Below are 14191 nucleotides of genomic sequence, written 5' to 3'. Positions count from 1 at the left end.
AAAATCCTGTTTTGCTTTTGTATTCTTTATCAAGCCAGATGATCTTCTGACTGGGAAGGGATGACATATGGTTAAGGGAGAATCAAAGCTTAAGGTAAGTAAGCAAAGAGGAGGAAAACATCTGGATCTTTTAAATTAATTCATGTCTCCAGGTAGGATAAATTATACTCATACCTTACAGATGAAATTCCTGAACCACATTTTGCTATTTTTTTTCCTAAAGAAATAGTGGAATAGGAGATAGGATTTATTGGAAAATAGGAAATGGTCAAATGCTATCTTAGTCTTTAGAAAAGGATTGTGTAAACCACAGATGAGTTATCTCCATGGCAATCCTTGGCAAAAGTCCCATTATAAACATTTAAATGAATGGTTTCTCAGCATGAAAAAGGGTCAGTGCTAGTCCCTAAGAATAAGCACGGTTTCTAATGGAATAAGAAGTAGGACAGAGGAATGTGACAGAAAGAGAAAGACCACTGAAGATTTTAGAGTTATATCATAGGTATGAAACTCTTCCTGTAGAAGAGAAATCTGGACCAACTCTGGAAGAAGTAGCTTCCAAAAGTATATATGTATTCTCAGGTGTCATTAGGCAAGATGTCATTCAATAAGGGATGGCATCAGAGACAATAGAGAATAGTGGTGGTTCATAACTCCCTAAATAGAGGTACCAAGGCAGCTATGTCACCATATGATATATACACCAAAGGGGTCTAACAACATCTGGAATATAACAGACATCCTCCTGAAAACTCTCTGATCTATCACCTACTTGTAATGGGTCTATGCAGATAAATTCAAACAACAAAGGAAACCTTAAAAAACTGTGGACAAAGAATTGCACACCTTGAGGACATAGTTAGCATTATTCTAACTAATACTCACTGAACTTACAGGATTGTTGAAAAAAATTGTAGATCTGAGAAGTGAATTATAATAGCTAGCTAAGAACATAGTCTTCAAAAATTGATTTCATTTCTAGACCATGATTTAAAAATAGAAATGATGAGTTCAAAGACAAATAAAACATATTTGCTTGGAATCTTACAAATCTAATTAAAAGTACTTTAAAATGAAAAGGGATATGTTAAAGATGATGAGACTTAGTCTAATAATATTTTATTTTTCCCCAGTTACATGTCAAAAATTTTTAGCTTCATTTTTATGAGATTTTGAGTTTGAAATTTTTCTCCCTTCTTCCCTTCCCTCTCCTCTTCTGAAAATGGCAGGCAGTTTGATATTGTTTGTACATGTTCTATCATGCTAAAATATTTCCATATTAGTTACAGCAGTGAAAGGAGAAACAGATCGAAAAGAAAAAAAAAACATGAGAAAAATAAAGTAAGTTAAAAAATGTGTTTTGATCTTCATTCAGAGTTTATCAGTTCTTTATCTGGATATAGGTAGCATTTTCATTTGTGAGACATTTGTACTTGTAAGACAGTCTAGCTGAGAAAGGTAAAGTGACTTGTTCAGGGTAACACAGCTAGTAGGTATCTGAATACTGAATGGGCATGATTTGGACTTAGGTCCCTCTGACTCCAGGTCCATCACTTTCTACCTACTGTAATACACTGCCACCTAGATGACAGAGCAAGATTTAAACCCAGGTTCTGGAATCCAAATACAGTGCTTATATATTCATTGGAGGAAATTCAGAAGCCACTGTGGGAAGAATGAGAGACTTGAATGAAGAAGACTTATCTTATGGACCTAATAATTTTGGAAAATTCTTGGTCAAGCTGGTCAATTCAGTTTTTGAAAAAACTTAATTTAGATAACAGACTAACCAAAAAAACCCACCTCTCCTCTGATAGTATTTAAGAACTCACATGCCATTTCAAGAGAAGACTTTTATATTTTTGATGAGTTCTAGAGATTTCAAAGAAAAAATAATATTTGAAAGGTCCATGAAAGGATGGGAAGACTGAAAGGATAACTTGATGATTGCCAGAAAGTGAGGAAATACAAAGTCAGAAAAATGGCAGAGGCAATTCAAATACTTTGAAGTATACCAAATCCTTTTAACCATAAGGTATTTCATGGAGATAATCTTGATGGGCATTGATTTTCTTTCTTCTTTGAGTGGTGAAAGCTTTTCCGACTACTTGATGAAATCAGAATATTTTTTCAATGTAAAATATTTTTATAATAGGCAGGATCTTGTAAAGAAGTCACATGTGAAGGTAACAAATTAAATGCTGAATATAAGGCAAGCTATTCTATTAAAAATCATTATGTGAGGAAATATTCCAGTCTGGCTTCCATCCTGGAAATCCCCATATTTCCTTGCCAACAACTGACAAATGTTGGGTCATAAGAACAGGTGAAAACATGCTTATGAGGGGTAAGATGACAGTATCAGGTCAATGATATTTCCACTATGAGTTTCACTTACACATTTTATCTCTCAATGCCTTAGAGATTATTTATCAATCTATTTTGATATACCCTTGTGGAAAGAGGATGACCATTTTAGCAAAATACTGTCTTAATATCTTGTTCAAGGAATAAAGCATGATTAACAATTAAAAGAAAATAAAAAGTGTAAGTTAAAAGACAGACCTAGAAGAATGATCCTCAAATTGCATCAATACATAAGATATCAGTTTAGCTAGTGATTATCTTCCCAGTTTCACTCATATCCACTTTATTTCCTTATTTCATTGAATGATGTACTTGGCAGCTATCACATTGCTCAAACTTGGAGTTTGCTGCTGCTGCTACTGCTCTCATTTCATTGAATGGTTTTAGAATTGGAAGGAGTCTTACAGATCATCTAGTTAAACACTCTCATTTATGATGAGAAAGACTGAAATTAGTTTTTATTTTTCCCAAATTATATGTTTAGAATCAAATTAGTATTACATTGGGTTAACTAAAGTATCCTCAAAGCATGGTTAATCTAGGTAATAGTGGGCTACTTTTGAAATAGCAGTTCTTTGAAGAGTGTGGAAGGATCCACTACCTAATAAAACAAACTTTTTGAAGACATATTTCCAAATCAAAACAATGCTTTCAATTATTGAGGAAAAAAGAAAAAAAAGATTGTTTAGCAGCAAAATATTGTTCTTAATTTATATTATTGAACTGTACGCATTTGCTGTGAAATAACTGGCAACACTATGGAAACAAAAACATAATTCATGAAAAGTAAAAATAAAACTTGTTTGTGAAAATAACATCATTTAGCCATCATCTGCTTTGCTTAAGTGTGCTGCCAAAGCACTCATTAAATCTGAAAGGAGAAACTAAGACTCACATATCATAATAAATACTATTAATAAGCATGGGGCTTTATATACAATTGGGAAAGAGTAACTTTTGCTCAGAGCTTTAAAATGTAAACATATTTAAATAATAAAATTGTTTTCTAGAGCTCCAAGTAAACTAAAGCTTTCTCATGTAGATAAAATGATCTTTGAAGAAAAGATCCATATCAAGAAGGTGGCTTATTAAGCGTCTCAGAAAATAATGCCCTTCTACAAATAGACATTCCATAATTCTATAATTTCAGAAGGAACATAAGTGATATGATATTTCCTTTAAATTTCCACTTAAGTCCTACTCCAATGTGTCATGGCTTAAAGTTGCCTCTGTGTTTGCAAAGGCTACGTCAGTGGTTAGCAATCTCCTACAGGTCCTACTAACTTTGAGTAGACTGGCAATGCCTCAAATTCTGTCCAGAGTAACATCACTAAAATTAGCCTATACCCCAGAATGTTGGTCACGGGATGAATGAATGTGTTTTTTTCCTGCCAAAGAACTGCTTGATAATATCTATAAAAGAGTAAAAGGGGTTGTGAATTGTATCTATCAGGGGAGAGGATATTGAAGAATTTGTAGATCTGTACAGTCAAAAACATTTCTCTTATACGATATTTTTTACAAAGATATTTTCTCAATCCTTTTTTTATTTTTGGAAAACTACAGATACCAAAACAGGAATATTTATCCTTTCCAAACGAAATCCCACAAAGGTTTCAAATGAAAAAAATCAATCTCTTTTCTACCCTTCAAATTTTAGTTATAGACATTTTGTGACTGTCAATAAATTTTAATAATCTTAAAATTTAACTTAAATGACTTGAAGTAAATGTGTTTAATTGATAGCTTTATGTTTTAACCCATTATTATTCAAACTTTTTAACTAAGTATACGATCAAGGGAAAGAAGTTATTTTTAAGTAAAAATTATGATACATGTATATAATATGCAGGTGCATATTATTTAAAATATGTATATTTTAAAAAAGTGTTGGCCTTGGAGGAAGGAAAATCTGAGTTTAAATCCCATCTCAGGTAGACACCTACTAGCCACATGGTCTTAGGCAAATCACTTAACTTCTCTCACCTCAGTTCCTCATCTGTAAAATGAGGATAGAAATAACACCCAATTCACAAGGTTGTAAGGAGGGTTTAAATAGATAATATGTATGGTGCTTTTAGTACATATTATTAGTCAATGAAGCATTATGATTGTTCTAACCTTATTCACCATACCTTAAATCTAAATGTATTTTGTCTTTTCAAGTTGTTTTTTTACGGATGCCTGACTCTTTGTGACCCTATTTGGAGTTTTCTTGGCACATATACTGGAGTGGTTGGCTGTTTCTTTCTCCAGCTAATTTGATGGTTGAGGAAAACTGAGGCAAATAGGGTTAAGTGACTTCCCCAGTGTCACAGAGCTGGTATGTCTGAGGCTAGTTTGGAACTTAGAAAGATGAGTCTTCCTGACTCCAGGCTCAGCACTCTACTTACTACTGTACTACCTGACTGCCCCTCTTTTCAGGTTATTAAAGAAAAAGAATAATATTTTTGCTTCTTTGAAATCTAATGTAGGTAGAACAGTGTGGAGAAAAGAGAATCATAGAACCTGAGTTCAAATCCTCACTCTGACACATAAAAATTTGTTTTACTTTAGGTAAATCCTTTAACTTCTCACAACCTCAGTGCCTCTCTCTCATGAAATTAGGGAACTTATCTAGATGACTTCATTTTTTTAAAATGGCATGTATCATATAAAAATCTAAAATGTCTTATTTTGAAATTAAAAATAAATCTCTCCTAGTAATATAAAAGTACCTGCTTTGTGGAAATCTTCATTGCTGAAATAACAGTTGGTTCCTAAAAGAAAAGAGAAAACAAAGTTAAACTTTTTGTAGGAAAAAAAGAAATAAAAAGGGTTTTTTTTTAGTTTTATTGATAGCTTTTATTTTAATACCAAAATCATTTCCTAATATACTCTAGCTGCCATTTAACCTTCCCCTTGCAACAAAGAAAAACAATTCATCACAATCAGTAAACAAGATATTTTCTCAATCCCTTTTGTATTTTTGGAAATACTGAATTGGGCAGCATGTAATGTTCAGCACCTTCTACTGAGAGCAAAGGGGAATAAAGCCTTATTTTTGAAAACTAATAATATAAGTACATAAAGACTAGATGAGTGGTCCAGAGAGGAATACTGCAGGAGTTTAAGAGATCACTATATCACTATGTAAAGATGTTATTAGTCAGGTCTTCAAAATCTGTTTGCCTCTCCTTGAAATTTCCTTCTTGCCTTTTGTTGTTATTGTTTTTTAACAGTTTTATGAATATACTTTTATCCCTCCTTTGCCTGCTATTCTACTTTGTCATATTTTTTACTTACATTTCTTAAAAAATTCCATGTTTGAAATTGGTTGTATGACCAGTTTTCCAAAAATTTGTATTCTATTGTTAGAAACTTAAAGCTCATGCCAATAATACTTTAAAATAAAAATTTTTTTCAACAGTTACTGAGCTAGATCTTATCTTCCAGCCTTTTATCTCAGGATCTGTGAAACAGACAAATATATTCCTTCAACAATCATTTAACAGGCAATTGACTGGTTTGTAAATTTAAGAGTATTTACCATAGTCATTTTATAAAAAAATATGACTTGTTAAAAAAAATCAAGAATATTTTGTTTATTGATTTCTACAGGCACTGAGATTTTAATCAAATTCTTTTAGTGATTTCTTTAAGTTTCACTATTTTTGTGAAATCATTACCTAGATGCAGGTTTCTAAGCTAACTACAATTAATTTAGATAACACATAATGAAAGATTTGGATTGACTCTAGTCTGGCCCCATTCACTATATTGCAGCAAGTTTGACACCAATTTTGAAATTGATTGCATTGTCAGGTCACCTAGATGGTGCAGTGAATAGAGCACCAGCCTGGGAGTCAGGAGGACCAGAGTTCAAATCTGGCCTCATACACTGAACACAAAAACTAGCCATGTGACCTTGGGCAAATCACTTAACCCCAATTACCCTCCCCACGAAAAAAGCCAAAAAAAAAAAAAAAAAAGAAAAGAAATTGATGGCACTGGTAGCGTATAAAGCAATAAATGAAGAAAAGTTATTATTCATGTTGAAAAGATAAAATTGAACCTTATATTTAGACTGCTTTGTATCAGCAGTGTCTGAATCAACTAACAGAACACACCAAACCTAAATGAATGATTTATAAGGAGAAAAGGCATCTTTAGCAGCTTCTTCTAATCAACAGATTTTTTTTCTATAATGAGATTTTCAAAAAATGGTAATTATTTTTGTCACACCAAAAGTTTTTCCAAATTGAAGATGGTAATGTCTTTCATTTAAGTTTTAAAATTTGAAGCAATGCAAGTATAAAAATCTAAATATCTATGTATCAGCTGAAAATGAATAAACAGTAAATCTGAATGATAAACTTATTGCATTTTGAACCACAGAATGACATGCTATTGTCTCAACATACTTAAATTAGGATTCAACAATGCTTTTAAAGAAAGGCTAGAAATTAATAATGGTTCTAAATAGCTCACTGCCCATAACTCATTGCTGAGGTATCTGAATCAATAATATGTCAAGATGGCATTCATTAAAATAAAGTGTTTTACTGTAAAATACATGCTGAATCTGACTTCCATCTCAAACTAATGCAGCTTTAGAAACCTTTATTTTAATTATCCATTTTAGGTAGGAAGGTCAAATTCAAACTAAAATAAAATGGAAAAACAGAGTTCCAAGCTTGTATTTATATAGTTCCAATTAATGGTATTTTAAAAAATTATTCAACATATTATCTAATCCTTATTAAACTTTCACACTTGCATAGCTTTCAACATATTGATCCCAGCAGAGTTCACCAAGGTTCACTGGATGCTAAGCACGTGGAATCTCTTTTACAAATAATTTAATAGACTTGGTATTGGAAAGCATCAATTATGTTTTACATTTGAATGAAAATTGAACTCATTCATTTGTTTGCTCAGCTGTTCTTGAAATATTGCATAAATTGGGTTTAAAATGCATGTTATCAATGTAACAGCTTTGCAAACCTTCCAGTTCAGAAGAGCTATAAATAAGACCCATTATGTTTATTATTAATGAACTGAAATTTAGGCAGTGCTATGGATTTCCATAGCTGGTGTTAACCAAAATTTGGTCCTAACTAAAGTTAAAATCAATTTAGCATCTTCATGCCAATCTTCATTTTTTTCTTTAATTATTTACCTCATGAATTTTTTAATAATATATTGCATTTATATGTAATTTTAAAAGACCTTTTAGACCTTTCAGAGGGCATTTTTACTTTTATAAAAAAAACTGTTCTTAAGGGATGTAAAAATGGTGAATGAAGTATCCAATGTCAAAAGGAATTTAGGGTCACTGTCAGATTTCTTAGGTAACTGAGTTTGCCCACTACCAAGTAGCTATTGTTATTACGTACAATTTTTAGATGAGGAAACAGAAGCTGAAGATAGGTTGGTTAAGGACTGGCCTAGTGTCACACCAACAGTAAGAATTTATGGCAGGGACCCAGCAATACCACTTCTAGGGTTGTATCCCAAAGAGATCATAGAAGAGGGAAGAGGCTCCATATGTACAAAAATATTCATAGCAGCTTTTTGTGGTGGCAAAGAATTGGAAATCAAGGGGATGCCCATCAATTGGGGAATGGCAAAACAAGTTGTGGTATATAAATGTTATGGAATACTTTGTGCCATAAGAAATGAGGAGGAGACGGACTTCATAAAAATCTGGACAGACTTAGACAAATTGATGTTGAGTGAGAAGAGCAGAACCAGAAGAAATTTGTACACAATTACAGACACAAGATATGTGTGACAACTAACTTTGATAGACTGGGCTCTTCTCAGCAATGCAAAATTATAAGACAACTCCAAAAGACTCAAGATGGAAAGAGATGTTCACATCCAGAGGAAGAACTACAGAGTGTAAACACAAATTGAAACAAACTACCTGCTCTCTTTCTTTTTCTTGTTTTGTTTTGTTTTGTTTCCTCTTTCCCATTGTTCGTTCCATAGGTTATAATCCTTCTTTACAACCTGACTAATGTTTAATGTGAAGGTATATGCAGATCCTATATTTGATTGAATGCCGCCATGGGGGGCGGGGAGGAAAACGAGGGAGACAAAATTTGAAACTCAAGGGATTGCAGAACTGAATCTTGTAAACTAAAAGTAAATAAATAAGTTGATTAAAAAAAAAGAATCTATGGCAGGTTGAACTGACCCCAGGTCCAATACTTTAGCCACTGTGATACTTATTTAAGAGTCCATACCTAGAGTTTTAAACAGGTGAATATTTTAGTTAGGGCTAAACTTTATCTTGGACCGTATGTTTGAAAAGAATTGGATGACACTTACTAAGTCAGGAAAATTATATTAGGGAGCAGTAGATTTTCTTCCTATGTTCTATTTGAGACTTAGATTTAACCTGTAATAAAAATTCTTTGAAGTTAATCTCAGTTGTTGGAATGCTCAGAAATTGATTAGGGACTTTGTGGCATAACTATGAACATAATATTATGTTGTCAATAATCTTATTTGATTCAGCAAAAATGATTTAATAACAACTACCTTATGGGTATAACATGATGATAAATTAACTAGTTGGCTTTAGGTGCATTTTACGAGATCATATCTACCTACTTTTGCAGATATAATGAGAATATAACTTTTCTGTCTCAAGGAGAAATATAGACCAGAGACCACAAAATTGTCTCTCATTTCACTGGATATAGAGACTGGTTTGATGTGTTGTTGGTTTTTTTTAAACTACAAAATTAAACAAAGTTTGACAGTGAAATATTCCAATCTGTAGGTTGCAATCTGAGTATAAGCTTTGCCTGTGAGCATAGAATGTTTAAAGTAAATATTTCTCTAAATTCTGCCCAAATATGTTTTGTCTACTTGAGTACCACAGAAATAGCAATGACAATAATGTTCAGGAGCTATTGCAGAGAATAATGTAGGGAAAGGTAATACCCAGATCTTAAAGTATAAGCATTTCTTGTTGAAATGCTTTATTGACCATACATTAGAATGTAACTTAGTATTTCTTACATAGGTGAGGACAGTAAACAACTTTGAATAGTTACTCATTTATATTTGCCATTAGCACATTCTCTGGAGCTGTTCTCCCAAACCTCCCACCCACACTTAAACTAACAATGATCTCAGAGTCCTCAAAGCCTGAGCCTTGGTACAACTTTCACCCTCATGTTTCTAAGGAAATTCTAAAAAATTATGGTATAGTTTTTAAAGTTACTGCTCACCAGCTCCCAGTGCTGCATTGCCCACCTCCTTTCCAGTTACTATTTGATAACAATTAGTCTGTCAATTTAGTTATTTAGGATTTTAAGAAGTGGTATTTTACTAAGCATAGTAAGAAAAGTTTTGATAGAACATTCACCCCAAGAAGTCTATAGTAAACTCTTCTGCCAATATATATGAAATCCAGGGAAAAGTGGGTTCCTGTTCCAAGAGCATTTGTGGAAAAGGAATAATTCCCTGCTTCTAATTGCTGAAAATACTCTTCTCCCTTTATAGAGTAATTATGAAGTTCTCCATAGGCATCTTACAACTTTCCTCTTGCGCTGCTTAGTGTTTTGAAACTGCCTTTCCTCAGTGGAACTAAATTGTTCTTAGCTCCAGATGCAGACAAGAACAGGACACCAATGGAAGTCCAAAAGTCTTCCAACTCCCCAGATTTCAGAAAGATTACAGCACAGATTTAGAGCCAGAAAGAATCTTAGAGATAATCTAATTCAACCATCTCCCTTCCTTTTACAGATAAGGAGATCATGACTCAGAGGTATTGAATAATTTGCTGGTGGTTCTATGAATAGTAAGTAAGAGAATGCTCTTTCCATTGAATCAGTATGTAGTCAGTGACAGATCTAGAACTGGGACCCAGGTTTTCTGATTCCTATTTCAATAATTTTTTTAGTATACTATTTCATCTCTTCTCTATATTGCATTTTTTTAAAAATCCGCTTTTTTTTTCAAAAATCCACAAATTCGATTCTGTAAGCATTTTCAGGAAACCTATTCATCTTGTTCCATCCAAATGACATAAAAAGAGACTCTCCACTAGGATAATTACACCTCTTCCTTTCCATTTTGTTCTCTTTTATCCCATCTCTACAGAAACAGAATAACCTAGTGAGAACACAACATTGCTTTAATTTCTGATTTGACACTACCACAAGGTGGTGAAAATGGGAATCAAAGAAATAAAATGAATATATTTCTCTGATCACTTTTCAAGAGTATAAAAGGCTTTATTTAATAGCTTGAGTTGTCTTCCACCTTAGCTGACAAAATCCTATAATATCCAACTCCATTGTCATTTCTTTGCTGAAGTCTTCCCTGATTTAGTTATTTCTCTGTCCACTGATCTTTGCTAGAACATTTTATACCACTTTTTATGTCTTTATCTCATTTAATTTTCTATTATTGTTGTTTGTCTTATCACTGTGATGCAATTATTTAAGCTCTTAATGGCAGGGACTATGTCTTATGCATCAACATCAAGGAAAATTTCTTATGCATAGTAAGTATTAAATGTTTCTTGTATTGAATTAAAAAGAATTGGAAAAAAGTAGTGACATAACAAAATAAATCTGCAACATAATTCTCATCATCCTTAGTTTAAACAACTATTGGAACTTCTAAAATTTATTTTGACTAGTGCCTGGTTTTTAATTGATGAGCTAATTAGAAGGGCATGCTAGATTACTTGTCTACACCAAGTTCAATGTGCAGCTGTCCAAGGGGAAAAGTATAGCTGAACTTGTTGACACTTGAAATAAGCAATACTCACCCGAAATACTGTCATTTCTTCCAGTAAGACTTCTTCTAAATCATGCCAAGTCTCCTTAGGAATTGAAACTACTTTGAGAACTGTCCCAATATCTTTGAGAGAAAGAAAAGGAGATGATTATTTAAAAGGTTATGTAGTGATGGAGAGCATAATAGTATTAAAATAAATGAATAAACTTTATTTTGTGCTTACAAAATTAATATATGATAAATCTAAGAATATTTAGTGTATTCATTACATATTTTAAGCAACCTAAGTGGGGAGTATTTCATCTAAGACAAAAGATTTTGATATATGAATGGAGTTCTCTAAAAGCTATATATATTTGTTCAGTTATTTAGTATGTCCAGCTCTTAATGACTCCACATGGGTTTTTTTTTGGCAAAGATATTGGAGTGGTTTGTCATTTTCTTCTCCATTGGAGAGGTTAAGTGACTTGAGAAGGATGACATTGATAGTGCGTGTCTGAGACTAGACTTGAACTCAGGTCTTCCTGACTCCAGGCTCAATATTCTATCCACTGGGCCACCTAACTGTCTCCTGTATATATTTAACCCCAAACAAATAAATACTGCCCCCAAAACTAAAAAAAAAAAATAAAAATAAAAACAAAACCCAACATATTTAACCAAACAGGAATTATTACAAGTTTAATAACTGTGATATCTAAATAGAATTAGGCAACATTATTGTCATTATTACTATTGAAAAGATCTCAATTGCTACTTGCCACAAAGGAATACATAAAAATTATGTGCATACTCCATTGAACAAGAAGCATTTGTTTATCCTAATAGGAATGCAACCTTTTTCCACTTTTATTTCAAAACACGAAAACTATGGTAGTAATTGCATTTTGAAGGAACTCTTAAGAAACACTAACTGATGAGGACATCAGATCTTTGGGATCTGGGAAATGAATAGTGGGATAAAATGATTTACTGTGTGTGCATGTATGTATATCCACAAAGACAGTCACACAATTATTGTGATGAATGACAATTTAATTTCAGAAAAGGAAACAATAATATGATATATCAATGGCTTTTTAAAGATTAAACACTGGATAATTAATTCCACAGAAATAAAAAATAAGGAAAAAAGGAAATTAAAATAATAGAAAACATGATTGATCCGAGTTACAGTTGGTATTATTATTTCCTCAAATCTTCTATTCATTTCTAAAAATACAAATTCTCCCTTGTGACAAGTACTGTGGATAAGTTTCTATTTGGAAAGCAAAGTTCTAATTTCTAAATTTATATATTTTTGTTAATACTTGATGAACCAAAGTGGGGGAAATTCCTAATTAACCAAAAGCTAACGAACTGAACTTTCAATTATGGCAGGAGAAATGCATATAGAGAAAAAATTAATTGATTCTTATTTTGGCTACATTGCTAATTTTAAACACATGTTTAAAACGACTGTAATTATTAAGGGGCTACTTAGTTACATCAGTAAGGATATTATAAAGGATTAATTTGTGTGTGAGCATGATTACCTCTAATGAGAACCCTATAGAGTTACACTTGTTGATAGAGTTACAAATGCTGATAAAAAAAAACCCCAATGGATGCTCTAGAATTAAAATAAGTTAACCATGCATCTTGGAAAAATCAGAATATGGGACTCTTTTAAGAAGACTCATCAGAATTTATAGGAACTTAGGCTTTTCAGAACTCCAAAAGTATAGTTACTCTGCGTGATTTTCTTCATTGCCTCTGATGATATCTCTGGAACCACAAACAAAACTTAGAGTCTTAAATCAAGTTTTACAGACTAACATTTCAAACAATGTCATACTCTTTTAGGATTAATAGGCTCTGGTGAGCAACTCATTTCAAAAGATACAATTACTGTTATAAATTCACTTTACTGACAGATAGACCAAGACTTTGTTGACTGATATTCCATCCAAGTCTAATATTCAGTGTGATCATGAAAGTGAGTATTTTAGTCCTGGTTTGTGACAGGAAGGCTTCAAAAGATCAGATTTTGTTTCTTTTGCTGATCATCTCAAAGCAGACATCACAATGACTACCAGATTTTTGCACTGTCAAAAATTTTCCCCAAAAAAGAGGAGTGAGGATGGTATAAACTTTAGGAATTGAGTGGCATTTGCTGTATGTTCAATTACTCCAGATTTTGAACACAGGAAAAATGGTTTATTAAGCTTTCTAGCATTTTAATATTCTAAGAAATTAATTGAAAACTCAATTAATATTGCAAAGAATCATATCCATATTCTTCTTGGACCCTTTTAATGAAGGTGTATCACTCATAAAAATGAAGGATAAAATATTAATTAGGACCTAACACTATCATACCTGATAGCACAAATACTTCTGGTTTAAAATCTTTGAGTCTCGAAAGTACTTGTTGCCCAGTTGCATTTTTCTTTGGCAATTGTAAATGTTGTTCATTGTTTCCCAACTAAGGAAAATAAATGTTACTACATGAAGTTTCAGCAGAGTAATCAGCTTCCCACTGATTTATGTCAGGCACTAACAAGGATGGAGGCTAGAGATTTATTGCCTTGGAATCTGACCCTTAGTACCAAGTTGCAGATTTGCAACTGGTACCATTCAAAAATAGTATTAATGTTACAGAGGAAAAAAAATAAAAGCAGCTTATGTCATAGTACCAGTGTGAACCAGTCACAGACCAAAGAGGTTAGATTCAAATTGTGGAGTCTGAACATTTAGACCTTGTGTAGGAAAATAGGAATGGTTATAAAATTCATATTTTTTTCTAAAGTTCTACAGAGCAAGAGCTTGGATGTTTCCATGGAGAGTTTTGCCATTTCTGCCATGAACTCTTCCAATGACCTAAAGGAAAATTAAACACATTTTAATGATAATTTTCTTTCTTTCTTCCTTTTATTGTCAGTTTTAGGCAAGTTCAAATCACGTTACATCAATGAGTTATTTTGCTAAGCTGTTCCACAAAACTAGGAAACCTTCAGGAACAGAAAGGAAAAATAATTCTTTGCTCTAGTGAAAAAAAAAATAGTGAGGCAGCTACTGAACCCCAGTGAAGTAA

The 14191-nt window shown here is 32.6% G+C and overlaps 1 protein-coding gene across 17 annotated transcripts in view; it reads right to left on the bottom strand.

The window, feature by feature from the left end:
* The window catches only part of LOC138175870 (semaphorin-3A), a 666319-nt gene that overhangs the window by 35213 nt on the left and 616915 nt on the right, over positions 1-14191 (bottom strand). For all 17 annotated transcript variants that reach the window (XM_069106486.1, XM_069106490.1, XM_069106487.1 and 14 more), the window contains 2 exons: positions 11147-11238; positions 5085-5126 (listed from right to left, as the gene is read on the bottom strand). In XM_069106486.1, coding sequence (XP_068962587.1) covers positions 5085-5126; positions 11147-11238 — 134 coding nt within the window. The remainder of the gene's footprint in view (positions 1-5084; positions 5127-11146; positions 11239-14191) is intronic.

This window comes from Petaurus breviceps, unplaced genomic scaffold (assembly GCF_028583685.1).
Source record: "Petaurus breviceps papuanus isolate PSGF00001 unplaced genomic scaffold, PetGlider_PUasm1.0 79, whole genome shotgun sequence".
NCBI classification, from domain to species: Eukaryota; Metazoa; Chordata; class Mammalia; order Diprotodontia; family Petauridae; genus Petaurus; species Petaurus breviceps.
The sequence above is the reverse complement of the archived record's forward strand: the minus strand, read 5'-3'. Positions and strand labels throughout refer to the sequence as shown.